At 42.5% G+C, this 14,003-nt stretch overlaps 1 protein-coding gene across 2 annotated transcripts in view; it reads right to left on the reverse strand.

Annotated features, from left to right (window-relative positions):
• Positions 1 to 4,064: 4,064 nt before the first annotated feature.
• Positions 4,065 to 14,003, reverse strand: part of usp53a (ubiquitin specific peptidase 53a) — a 32,030-nt gene continuing 22,091 nt past the window's right edge. The window contains exons 13-17 of one of the 2 annotated variants that reach the window (XM_080519433.1): positions 12,642 to 13,428; positions 11,776 to 11,840; positions 6,351 to 6,417; positions 5,541 to 6,256; positions 4,065 to 5,456 (exon numbers count right to left, since the gene is read on the reverse strand). In XM_080519433.1, coding sequence (XP_080375559.1) covers positions 5,380 to 5,456; positions 5,541 to 6,256; positions 6,351 to 6,417; positions 11,776 to 11,840; positions 12,642 to 13,428 — 1,712 coding nt within the window. In that variant the 3' untranslated portion in view covers positions 4,065 to 5,379. Of the gene's footprint in view, positions 5,457 to 5,540; positions 6,260 to 6,350; positions 6,418 to 11,775; positions 11,841 to 12,641; positions 13,429 to 14,003 lie in introns of both variants that reach the window. The other variant, XM_080519432.1, reaches the window with a different exon arrangement.

Below are 14,003 nucleotides of genomic sequence, written 5' to 3' on the forward strand. Positions count from 1 at the left end.
AACAAGAACAGAAGCCGTGGGCTGTGTGTGTATGCACCAGTGTGTTTGTGTATGCACGTGTAAGCGACTGGGCACTCAGTGGTCCGCCATGAAGGAAATACTGACAAGACAGAAAAACAAGCAAAGAGTGTGGAGGGGCTGCTTTCGGGGAAAGATAAGGAGACAAAGGGAAAAAAAACACAGCAGTAATAAGCCACTTGGAGCTCAATTGAGTCTAAATAAATGCCTGTCACCAATAGAAACGGCTGACATAGAAATTAATAAACTGTTAATGTTGTTTTCTCAGTCCTGTTTGAGCACAGCGAACTTCTCCGACTTGCCTGGAGATCCACTCGGCAATAAAACAAAGCCTTAACTCACAGATTAAAAGCAGATGTGACGATCCAGAGAAATCAAGTCCGCTCAGGAAGTTCATTGTTTATGCACTCGATGGCCACTTCATTGGGCACGCTCGTACAATCGGATTCAATTGTACATAGCAGCTCTGCCATCAATCGCGTGATTGCAAAGGCAACAAACAGGTTCAGGTTTGCTCAAGGTGTGAATTGGATGCCATTGTCTTGAGCGAGAAAGCACTGTATATTACTTCTTTATTAAGTTACTGCGTTGATTTTTTTTTTGGCCAATAAAATTAGAAACACCTCTCACTGTTGTGCAGCTCAAGGTAATAGAAGAGCAGCCGTCTGCTTCTCCTCTTCATGTTCCAGGTCAGTTGAGCTGTGGTGCAGAAGCACATCACTACTAAGACAAACAGAGATTCAAAAGATCAGAGGTCAGCTTGAAAATGAATATCAAAATGACTCAATTCCCACAATGTTACTGCACCTCAATAACTGACCCTTGTGGTGAGGGGAAGTTGTAAGTGATGCATAGTATTAGTCTTTTTTTTGTGTGCAAATATCAGATTTGCCCAGTTGGTCTCTGCTTTGGCCAGCAGCCAATGCCAATATATGTACTTTTTTTCCCCCACCTAATTGCAATGAACACCTCTCCTGTGGTGGAATTACCATAATATTGGCCTACAGATGCAGACATAATACTCCCGTACAAGGCGAAGTGAGGAAATTAAATTAAATTGGATCAAGTACTGAGCATTGGGGCAACAATTTGTAAGATAAATAAATATTTCTGCCTGATACTGACGTGCGATTTCATGCGCTCGTGTCGGCCAATACAAAATGATTAGAAACACATGAGCACAAAGCATAGCAGGAACAACACAAATGCAAAAGTGAAATAAATAATGTAACACGATAAAATAATTGATGATCTCAAAATACTGTTCTCTTGTTTTTCCACTACTGAATAACTTTGTAACTGCTGTTAAAAAAGCAGAGAAGAGAAAAATGTAACTGAGGAGACACGTCCATGCTAATGTCAATGTTTTCAGTAGAAAATGAATATTTCCTGTTTACAAAGAAAAATAATGAACTTCATAAATCAACTGGATGCTTTGGAGGAAGGTACTAGAGAAAACAGAGGGATGAAAGTTTTCGCCCAAAAAAACAGATGCCGTGCTGCTTCAGGAAACCTGCCTGTACCCAGCATGTTATCAGTTTGTATGCAGACCTTGTTGTACTTGACATTCATGTGTGTTGGAGCTGAAACATGCAAAACCAGGAGTGAATACTCCAGTCTCAGTGGGTGCTGGAAAAATCCATGTGGAGTCCGTTTAGCAACTTTAAGTTGCAGCAGCTGAATACAGGCCTGATGCCGAGGCCCGGCTCCCCGCAGGCATTCGGTGTCAATAAAGTTTTCACACCCAAGTGAACTCCTCAGCAATATTACAATAGAATTGCTGCTCAGCCCAAGTGGCAGCAGCTGAATTCCCTTCAATTAGCTTCGAGCCATTTAAAATCCAATATTACGTGCTCATTCTGCAGCTGTAATGATAGCAGACTGACAGCTTTCAGTCCGGAACAGAGCGCCGACACATGCATTATCTAAACTTGCAGCTTGACAGAGGTAGCATCTCCAGACACTCGTGGAAACATATTTAAAAAATATGTTTACACGAATGCCAGATGGTTAAAAGCTTCTTCAAATGCCTCACATTCACATAGTCATCAACACAGCGTGCGCAGTGTCTACCCCCTCATGTCACATCCTGTCAGTGTTGACAGAAATATCTTTGTTAGTGGTGGATTTTCCTGACATTTGAGCGTCACATCTTAGCCCCGACACAAAATAATTATTCCTGTTGCACGACATGAAACATTTCAATTTTCCTTACGTGTAGATAAGAGATATGGAAATGAATATTTTTTTCATGCAACTGTTTTGCAGTGCGAGACGAATCCTTTTGAACATGTTAGAAAAATGGAACGTTAATTCTGAGAAATACATGTTTTGCAGGTTTGAAGATGAAATAAAAGTCTAAACTGCCTCGAGGGGGGCAAAAAACAACAACATGAAGACTGATAAAAGAAAAGGGAATAAACAGCGGGAAGACGATGCAGCGTGAGGGCAATGGGTGGGAAATTTAGCAAGGAGGAAAAGAACTGAGGTAAATTGACAGAGTGAGAAATCAGGATGAGGATGGAGAACATGAGTGAGCTTGAGGGACAGTTTGCAGGAGGAGGAGGGCAGAGGCAGAGGGTGCACAGGGAGCAGAAATGAGAAAACAGAAGTCTGACTCTGACAGTGGAGCACTGAGCTCTGCTGATGGCCCCTAATGAAGTGCGGCAGCTGCAGAGGAGGAGCCGGCGCTGACAGCCCCGGTCCCACTCTGACGGATGCTGGGGAAGGCACACACACACACACACACACACACACACACACACACACACACACACACACACACACACACACACACACACACACACACACACACACACACACACACACACACACACACACACACACACACACACACACACCAGAAGACAGCGGAAAATTTAAGCATACCAAAAAGTGTGATAGACATGCCATGCAAGGCAGAGCAGAGAGCTGAATGGCAGAACATTGTCAGGATCCTCTGAATGCATTTTCTCTTTCTGTCCTCCAGTGAACACAGGCGGAAAGCTTCTCTGCTGCCGGTCATTGGATAGAAAGACCATAATCATTTTCCTCATTGTATTTATCAATTTATTTACTGACAAAACAAATACCCTTACCTGGCGCTAAAGTGTTTGGGTGAAAAATCAGCTAATTCATGCTGCTGTTTTCTGTGTTGAGATGTTGCTACTTAAAGCAGTGTTTTGTTTTACCATGGAAGGAAAGTCACTGCATGATGAGAGGTCAGTTAATCCTGGCATAATCAGTGGCATGTTGATTCCTGCACCAAAGTGCATTTTCACAATAAAAAGGACAATAGTGAAATATATTCAAAATAGATCTGCAAATATGGACACAGAAGCAAGAAAAAGCTTGACCGTGTCATAGAGTAAAAAAAATCATAGTTCACAGTGTTGGGTTGTCAAACTCAAGAGTATTTTGGTTTGCTAGGTCCTCTACTTCCCTCTTCAGGATCAAAAATGTATGTTCATGTATCAAAACCCTGTTTGGGGTTACTGGATTTCTGTGGATAGGTTCACAATACATCAATGAGAAGTTGGGAATCAGTTGTGTTGTGATTAAAGTTAAAGGTTTCCCACCTTTATCAGACAAAACAACTAAATAAATGCAACAAGCTAATGTTTATTAGAATATCTAATGGATATAAACAATTAGGACACAATAGCTGTTAATGAATGACAGATATTGATACTTGAGTGGAAACCAAGGAGTCAGAGCAGTCTGTGTGGATTGTTTGACACCATTTGGAATAATCAAAACTGTTTCAACTCCTACCGGTCAATAAAATCACATTTGAGCACATATTCTGCCTTTTTAAGTGAATATTAAAGAGCTTGTGTTTCATATTTAAGGTGCATCTAAGATTCACGACAGCAGAGGGCGGCAAAACACCACATTTTCCAGCAATAGCTTCACAAAAGTCCTGCATGTTTTGAAAAAAGAATCGATTGAAAAACAGCAGTGGATCAAAATCAGCTCTGCTATACTCCAGATCTTTCGCTTTTCACCACAAGAAACACAGCTTGCAATTGAGAGTAATTAAAATTGTTTATTTAACCATTGTTAATCAATAAAAATAAAATTAAAATGTTACAAAATGTATTCAAAAATCAATCACAGGTCCACTTTAATCTTGCCTTCACATAGAAAAATACAAAAGGCACTGTGCATTTGTCTGTTGCATATACAAAACATGTCAACCAAATATAGTATACAACATATTAATAACCTGGTCAAAAAAACAAACAAACAAAAAGCTTGTGACATGTGCAGATCCTACTGGAGCAGACTGAGCATTTAACCAGGAGCTTATTTCAAGAAATAAGTCAAATGTATCGATCTTTCCAAAGACAAAAACAAAAGCGCTGTAAGGAGTGTGAAACTAAAGAAACACAGTGTAAAGACATACAAAACAATAAGTACACAAAAGATGGGATATGTGCAGTGTGCATGAGGAGATAAAGATGTGCGGCACACTTTTCCTTCCGATTCAGCAGCCAGTTTTGCATATTCACCTCAAAATCCACCAACATCCCCACTGCTGGTTGGAGATATTTTGGCTTGGGAAAAAATTTGACAGTGGCAAAGGAAAGCCTCAATATGACATTGGTTCTATGCAGAGGTCATTAAAGCCTGTGTACAAACAAAGAATCTATATTTAGTAGCTTTCCCTCTTCGTTCAGCTATTTTGCAGAGATGTCTCATGAGCCGAAAGAAAGAAAGAAATGGGCGTCCTGGAGATTTATATTCCCACGGATCCCTGGGATCCATTTTTAAGTCGTGCCAAGAGTGTGCCCAAAATGTCAAAGTTCTCTCTGGAATCTATAATAATAATGCAGGATCTGACTTTAGGGGGAACTTCTTGCATACTTCACAAACCAACCCACAGAAATGCAGGCGCATTTCCCCCCCCCGAAGAAACAGACAGAACTGGGACAGACACCTCATAGCACTCAAAACAAATAAAAACGATCCATGAGATGTGCGAGAACCAGAAGAAAAGAGCATCCTTTTTTCATGAGTGACGTAAATCTCTTAATCTCTTGTGTGCTAAAGTGGCTTTATGTGACACATTCTTTACTAATCTTACCCTTTTGAACTCCAACAATTCAGCAAAAATATAAACTTTTTTTGTACCTTCCTGGCAATCCTTACTGTGCAAAGTTACTATTCAAAGCCATTTGTTAGCCAGATAGCTCATTAAAGACACCTGCCTTGTGTTTTACAATCTCTTTGGCATCCAGTTTCATGTCCAGTCTTTCTGTTATGACAAGTACATGAGAGACTCCACATCCCAGTCAGGAAGAGTCACTTCTTATGGCATCCAGTCGCGTGACCACTGAGAATCCAGCCATGCTTTAATCATAGGAAACCATGCTCATCAAGTCCTTTTGGAGTAACTGGATTCCACTTTGCAGTCGTCTTGGTCGTAGAATAGCCTGCAATAAAAAGATAGACATCAACTGACAAGATGATACTGAATGAATATGCGTTTAGTTACAGTGGAGGGTCATTTGGGATACCTGATTCTACTCTGCTTCTCGATGGCTCCTGGGCTTGAACATCTGGTAAAGGGAGCCCCCTCCCTTCGACATCGCTCTCCCCCGATGACGTGTGCTCCTCAGCTCTCATGTACAAAGCAGGCCTCTTATGGTATTTGGCCCGGTAAGTGTCTGTCATACAATTGTCCACAGAAAAGTAAGTGGTGGGAAGGACCACGTCGGTCAGGGAGGAGGAGTCGGTACCGTCGTCGTGCCCGAGCTTGGGGCTGGGTAGCCTGTCATCACTTTCGCTGGCCGAGAGGTCATTCCTGTCCTGGTCCGACGACCCCGACTTTGAGCTGGCGTCGGATGACAGTCTGTGCTCGGCAGGCGTCTCGATCCACCGCCGGAGGGTGTTGTGGGAGAACAGCGACAGGCCGTTTCTGGGTTCATTGCGGGGGCTGGACCGTGCTGGCACCTCTGGTGGCACGGCTGGGTCGGCATGGCTGCCGCCAAAAGTCTTTGGGGGTAAAGGTGGGGGGTGATTGTGCGAGAAGGGTTCTCTGTGGCCGCTGGTGGCGTCTTCTTGTTCTGAGAAGGGTCCGGCGAGGTCGTCTGAGCTGTTCCACTCAGAGCTGCTGGTCTTCGCATAGTAAGGAGGCACAGGGCTCACCGGGCTGCCATCCACATCATCCTCTTGTTCACTGTCCAGACCTTTGATCTTTTCCAAGATCCCAGGAGTGTATCGAAAGGCTCGTCTTCTGTCACAGGGCACAAATAAACACATTAGGAATTTACCAATGCTCGTGACAAACTGACTGAAACGTCTCCTGAGCTCTGATCATTTGCTACCTTTGCATAGGCTGACCAGACAGGATGTTGGAGTCTGGCAGATCAGGAGATTTTCTTCCATGTTCATCTAGACAAAAGGGAATTCTTATTAGCACTTTGAATGGAAAGACACAGATTTGCGAATGCGCGGTCATCGCTACCAGACGGTCAAAAAGAAAGCCAGGTAACATCTGTCATGGGTTTATTATTTGAACATGGCCCCAATGTTTTTTTTCCAGTTTGTCTCTCCAGCAAAGACATGTTATCTAACAGGGGTCACGATGAGGCCCTCTGCCTGGCACTGGGGAGAGGAAGTATCAAAGCAGCTCGTCTGGCAGAGTGCCCTCAGGCCCCCTGTGTCCCACTCTGGCTGTCTGATCCAGCCAAAGAACGTGGCCCCTCAAAAGGGAATTCGAGTTCATATCCAGGCCCTGTTAGTGCTCAGCTAATGAAACAAAAAGGACCCGAGGTGAACTCTCGCTGGTGTAGAAGCTTAGTTTCGAAAATTGATTCCAAAGGGGGGAAACAGTCATATTTAATAAACTTGTTAAGGCAGGTCATGTTTTGACGACTGAATAAAGTAGCTGATACTCCGAGGCTATGGCAGATTTTTCTGCCAGATCAGCACAAACTCATTTAGAGACAGGTCCAGGGGTGGGCGCTGGCTCAGACCTTTGCCAACATGGCAGGGTGGGTGTGATTTACAAAGCCTGGGACAGACAACAGCTGACTAACAGGACAAGAAGGAGAGTGAGGACCATCTGTGATGTGTCAGCATAGCCCCCCCCCCCCACGCTCTCTCAAAGCATTAGTGGCCAAATCCTTTGTGCTGGCATGCAATTACGCTCGGGTCAGACTCCAGACTTTAGATCCCCTCCACAACACGATTGCGTTTTTAAGCCGCTAAGTCCATGTGGCAATTCACAATTTGATGCCGCTGATCTGCAATGTTGGCAAGCAACTGTAACAATATCAGTCAAAAAAAACACACAAAAAAAGAGAGATGCAGTTTACAATGTCTCCTCTTCAGTAAACCCCCATCTTTATGAAGACGTGCACTGTTGCCAAAAGAAAAGCTTGGAGGAGAACGGAGTTGGGGAACAGTTGAGCAAGACCTGTCTTGTAATGTTAAAATCAAGTTATTTCGGACTACATGCATCCGGTAATGACTTAAACCCCATCGACAATTTCAGGTAAATCAGCGGCTGAGGTTTACGATCTGGCTGATTTCCATTGAACACTCTCTTCAGGGGAATTTTGGTATTACTGCGAAAGCTGCAGACACCAGCAAAAAACAGATGTAACTCCAAGAGTCCTGCTGCGTTTACATGGCCTACTGCACTTGGCTGGGAACCCTCCATGTAAGGCAATTGTGTGGATTAAGACGGCATTCAACGCAATCTAAACCACACCAAGTACAATAAAAATCTCCCGGCATTCCCACGTTAACTGGAAAGCATAAAGTCAAGTTGTTAAACTAAATTAAAGAAAATTAAACAGTTTTATAAGTGAGCTTGTTAATTGACAATCATGTGAATAATCAGTGGCACGCGGAGTTTTACTACCCCTATATAAAAGGAAAAGTACGTAAGATTTAAGAAATTCCACTTTTGTGTGTTGGGTAGTGAAGGAGAGCAGCTGTGGCTCCCACTCAAAGGTTTTACGCTGTATCCCTGCCTGCGTTGGGTTTTCCACTTTGTCTGGTGTTTGAATCTCTCCTGTTATATTAAGGAGAAACCGAACAGTCGACCAGGTCACTCCGAGTCTGGACGAGATGGTGCTGATTAGTTAGCCTGCTAACTTCAATAGAAATTTCTTCACAGTGGAGAAAAGGACTTGCAGTCATGTCAATAGAGATTAATTTGGAATATATTAATGATGAAACTATCCATTCATACCAGAACCCATTGTTACATAACACAAGGTCAAGTGGCCACACTGGAGAACTGTTTTTCTTAAAGATTTTCTCCAAAAATTCTACACCTTTTCTCAGAGTTGTTTTTAAAAGCTTTATGTGTTTGGAAGGTCATTCAGAAATCAGGACTGGGATCTCCATTCAAAAGTTATTGAGGACATTTATCTGAGGAAAACAGAGAAGTCATTCGACATCATTTCAATTATTCCAACTGCCAAAGTTTGACACTCCCACAGGAAATAGAAAATGTGCCTCCACCCAGAACACTAACTAGGTTTTGAGAAATTGTACATGCAAACTTTCCTCCGCAGCCCTTTGAAGTTCTGTTGATGTGACACAAAATAAAATTTCAGTTTTAAGGCTGTCAAGTTGAGATGAGTGTTTCTCTGTGCTATGCCGTCTGGGGTACTTAAAATTCTTCAACATCAATAATAAGTGTGTGCATATTTGCAGCTCAGGATGTCATGAGGACCTGAACTAGTGTGTGAGAGGAGGAAGAATGAAACCTATGGAAAAGGGTGTCCTCGGCACTCAAAGTCCAGAAGGTTTTTAAAAAATTATTCAGAAGTCACTTTATGAATAAGCCATCAAGGCTGACAGTATAAACTTTTGTTTATTCCATGGTATTAACACTTATTATTGCAGTATACACTGGCCAGTTTACTGCCATCGATAGGCCAGCAAAGCACAGAAGCACCACCACTGGCAATTATCATGGATGCCCATACACTGCAGATCAAGTATGCAAATAAACACAATGGAAAACAAATCGATTCCATCAAGGTGAAATTTGCCGACTCAACTGTTTTGTTTATGAAGCCTGAACAATGAAAATGATACCGTCACGTACAAGCAGCCAGAACCGGTTATAGAGCGAGTGTCACAGGACTGCCGACGAGGTCTGCAGGAACTACAGGAACCAATCAAGAAAAAGTGGGGGGGAACGGTTTGATAGTAGACTGAATCATTGCCTGTCTCCTCTCCCTCATGCTACAAATTAACACAACGATGACCATCTGTGGTGAAAACATCCACTGTGCTCCTCACAAACTGCCCTCCCACCTGAGTGTGCTTTCAGAAAGGATTTGAGACTTTAATGGACTACTGGAAGCTGCTCCGGCTTCACCGAAGCTGCAGCTCATGCCAGACTGCCACCACTGAACTCAGGCCAAATTGAGTCTGCACACATTTAGTGCAGCTTGTCAATACAATTTGCAGGCAGCAGGGAGTAAGTATCCCATGCTGATATGAAAATAGCTGCTGGAGAACAAACCTGAAGTTTGAGATTTGTAACTAGTCCATTCAGCAATTTGAAAGATCCATAGGATTGTTCAATGACTTAAAAAGAGTAAAGGAGAATTATGATAATCCACAAACGTAATTTTTGAAAAGAAACTAGCCATAAATGTTACAATTCCACAAATCTAAGGGGGCACAAGTGAACGAATCAGAGTAATTGTATTATCTGCAGACAGTCGTAACTCTGAAACGACACTAGGGGGCAAACAACTCGAGTGAATGAATGGAGAGCATTTCTCTCTTCATGCTAAATGTGTATTATTTGCACAAAAGATGCCTGTACAAGTGATATGAAATGTATAATTTGTCGTATTATGATGAGCAATATGCATCCTTTAAAAAATGTAGGTAATAAAGTCTAAAGAGAAATTGCAGCAGGAAAAATAATAACCCCGATGTCACAAAAGAGGCTGTCTCTTGTCCAGGGATTTTTTTCAAATGAATCACTCAACATGTGCCAAGTGACTCATGTGAAAAGAAATCACAAGCCCGGCAACGCCTCTTTTTACCCGACTCGCCACACTTGTGTTTCAAGTCATATTTGACTTTAAATAAAACTTATAGGGAAATAAAGCTGCAGCTGCTGTTTCCCCGGGACTGTGAAATAACTGCAGTGTGATAAAAATGGCATTTTATTTGAGTCATGTTTGAATACCACCTCCTGACAGGTCCGGTCATGGTGTTTTCCACATGGCTGAGCACAGCTGGGTGGCCACTACAAACTCACTCATCTCCCTCCCCTTCCCTTCTAATTTGGGATTAACTCTGCGTGTATTATTGAGGAAATTAGCAAGATATGTGTTCATTTAAAATATACTTCCCTCTTTATTCTGTGCTGATGCTCGGGAGCAAGCATGTGCTCGATATAAAAAGTAAAAGGCGAAAAACCACACCAGAGAACTATTCATGCCATCTTGTCGCCATCCATTCCATCTAAAAGATGAATAAAAACTTATGGCAAATTCACAACATGACATGTAGTTTTATAACAGCACTTGTGTCCAAACTGATCTTGCAGTGCCATAGATCTGAGCATTACTGAACGTCCCACTGAAATAATCCATTATTCATTGCATTTATGTGGTTCTTGAGGTTGTTTCCACAATTTTTTTATTTATTTGTTCACTATTTGAAAAAAAAAAAAAGAAAGAAAAAGATAATGAATAGAATATTAAAAAAACCCAAAGCAGAGCAACGCCAAAACATGTTGTTTGCATGTGTGATTCCTCCTCTGGGCCCATGTATATATTTCACAGTGTGCAGCATTACATAAACTTCAGTCAGGAAAAAAAAGAAAGGAAAAAAGGGTCACGGCCAGTCGGTATGGAACACGAGCACACTTATTTCCATACAGTCTCCCTTCAATCAGTCTGCGACCTTAACAGCAGTGATGGAACAATAAATCAAGGAAATTGCTGAGTACTATCTTAATGTTTCAGGTCCTTGCAACACACGGAAGTCTATTGGGAAGAGGAAATTTCTTAAATGTCAGGGCCGTGCCTTTGTGGGACACAGACGTTTCCATCAATTTCCGCTATGTAACACGGAAAGTGTACATTTCTTTTGCACGTATGGAAATAATGGCAGATAAATCAAGTGTTCCTACCAGGGACAAACTATATTTGGTAACTTCAGAAGCTAACCACAGTTAATAAATACCTGTCAGTAAATAAAGGCATATCTCCTTCCTGTCAGTGCATCTGATTGATGCATTTAGATAAAAAATTGAAATATAAATATACAGCATTTGCACGACACAAATGGGGTCTATTTTTCACCCTACACTCACTACATTTAGAAAGTCATACATTAAGTATTCTGCATTTCAGCAGAAAATACATTATATTGTGGAACAGTAGAAATCGGTAGCGTATAAAAGGGACCGCATATGGTCTCTATTCTTAGTCTTTGAAACGCTACAGTCCATACATTAGTAGTAACTTTAACCACACTGTAATTACAATACAAAATTGCAATAAATCTTCTACAGATCTGAGTTCAGTTCCCACTTTTCTTTTTAGTACACGTTCTGTCACAGTTCTGCCTTTTTGAAGTCAGTATGAAGTCAAAGTTGTCACTGATAAAGCATTGCTCATCACTAAAAAAAACTTTAATTAACTGTATTTAAGTTTTAATCTATTTGCGACATGGACTTGCATGTTTTGAAACGTGTGACTCCCCCCCCCCCCCCCCCCCCCCCCCATGAACCTCCCCGACGGCCCAGTTACTTACCAGCAGGAAACGTAGAGGGAAACATGTCGGGTATTAAATCATCACTTCTTCTCGGGAAAGGATCCCTAAAATACAGAACAGATTAAATTAGATCTGCAGTGAGGGTCGCCGCGAGATAATAAAAAGATACTTTGTCACAAATTGAAAGGAACTCTAATCCGCTTTGAGCAAAAATAGGAAACTAACCTTTCTGACCGCTGCCTGATTGTGTATCATGAAACTGAACAGTAGTGTAATATGAAAAATCCAAGCATTATTGCAATGATAGCCATGTACAAACATTTCCTTGCACAAATGAAATGGTGCTTATAACTTGTCTACTAAAACAAGTTGCAAAAACTATATACAAATATAGAATATAACTCTTATAGTCCACTAAAGTCAGGCCCTTAAGCCTGGTCAAAGAACATCTGGACCAATAATTGAGGCGGTACGTTACTATTATGGTGTCAGCAGACAAGGCTTGAATAATGCACGAGCAGTTCACAAAGTCAGCTTTCTGTTCGCTCTCTCTCTCTCCCCGACTACAGGAGTTGTCAGCTAGTTGGGATCATTATCTCCCAACAACACCTGCACTACAAAGCCAACAAATGACAGCCCAGCATAATAAGGTTTGCCTATCTGCCTTGTGTGCATTTATGTTAAAATGGGTCTGGCTATTCTTAGAACAGTTTGTTTGTAATGCTTAATTATTTAGAAATGGCAGCACTTTTGAGACTTAAATGAGCCGGGCACAGGGGATGACAAGGCAGCATTCTGACACTGGCATCACACAGCAAAAACTGTGTCAGCCTGTTCTGCATCATACTTTGGAGCACTGAGCTGTGGTGCACTCGCTTCAGCTTCCATCCGACAGACTACTTTACCTGATCAGAAGCAGCTCGGGTATAGGACGGAGATCTTTGGACGAAAGGTTCTCCACAACAGGCGAGTCGAGATTTGCTGAGCCGTTGCTGAGCCTGTCGCTGCTTTCGTATCCAGACTCAGTCCTTTGGATCTTCCAGTTGTCGTTGTGCACTTTCAGAGTGGCCGAGCCCTTTGATCGGTCCTTGTCACTGTAGCCTCCTCGGCTGTCCGAGTCCAGCGAGCTTCGGCTGCCACCAGTTTCATTCCTCTGCTCGTCCTCGTAGATGGTCATCAGGCTCTTGGGTTTGCGCTCTTCCCGGCCTCCCCAGGTGAACTCCCGGTCTCGGCCCCGTTCGTGGTCACGTGAGGGTGACTGACTGCTCGGTCTTCTTCGAGGGCTGTGCTGCTTTCGCTCTTCATTTATTGAATTTTCGCCACCGACTGCACTTAAAACGCTGTCCACATTGAGTGCCTCCCGCATGGGCTTCCATGGGCGACTGGGCCTGCTCCTGCTGTTGGTGTTGGTTCCGTTTCCAGAGCGGTCTCGAGAGTCCTGGCTGCTGTCAGTGTCATATCCATTGGACTGCTGCTCTAGCCTTCGGCTGTTGGGCACACTGGGCAGAACTTGGACCCGTGATTGAGAGCGGGAGGGAGGCTCGTGGAAGGACCGGCCGCCGAGTTGTGGCGTGCGCTCGGTTCGAGTGGGACCTTTTCCCTGGCTGCTGTACAGTCGACTCTCGAAGTGCTGTTTGAAGCCATTCTCTGGAGGGGAAACGGAGCGGGAGTAGGTCCTGTCATGACCTGGTTCTGGAGAAAAGCAGTTTCATGAGAACAAAAGCAATCAGAAAATAAACTGTATTCAGACAAATTATCTTAAGTTTGACAGAAAAGACATGTTAATTGTTTTTAATTTTAACATGTGCCAAGTATCCAGTAAAAAAGGAATGATATTGGAACAATGGAACATATTTGTTAATTTCTGTCTCTATGTCCAAAAATGGACTTTCAATTTCATACCCATACCAAGAGAAAACTGTGATGAAGAGCACAGCAGGTAGACAGAGAGGGGAGGGATGACAACAACAGAGTTACAGATATTTCTGTCTTTAGATGACAGTAAGGTGTAAATTACAGTCACCGGGAGTTAATTTCCTTCCGTGGCGTGTGCACAAAGGAAAGTCAGCTCAGGTACAAACATCCATACACACACAACAGACAAAATATCAGTGGCATGTTTCTTCTTCTTTGTTTGAATAAATACACGTGTTTGTTGAATGGTCAAGAGACGCAGGTATAAGATGGTGTCCAAATATAAAATGAATAGTTTTACAGTTGTTGTTATATCTTGATAATTCCACAAAATTTATTTGGATAAAAATTTG

The sequence above is a fragment of the Blennius ocellaris genome (genome assembly GCF_963422515.1).
Source record: "Blennius ocellaris genome assembly, chromosome: 23".
NCBI lineage: Eukaryota > Metazoa > Chordata > Actinopteri > Blenniiformes > Blenniidae > Blennius > Blennius ocellaris.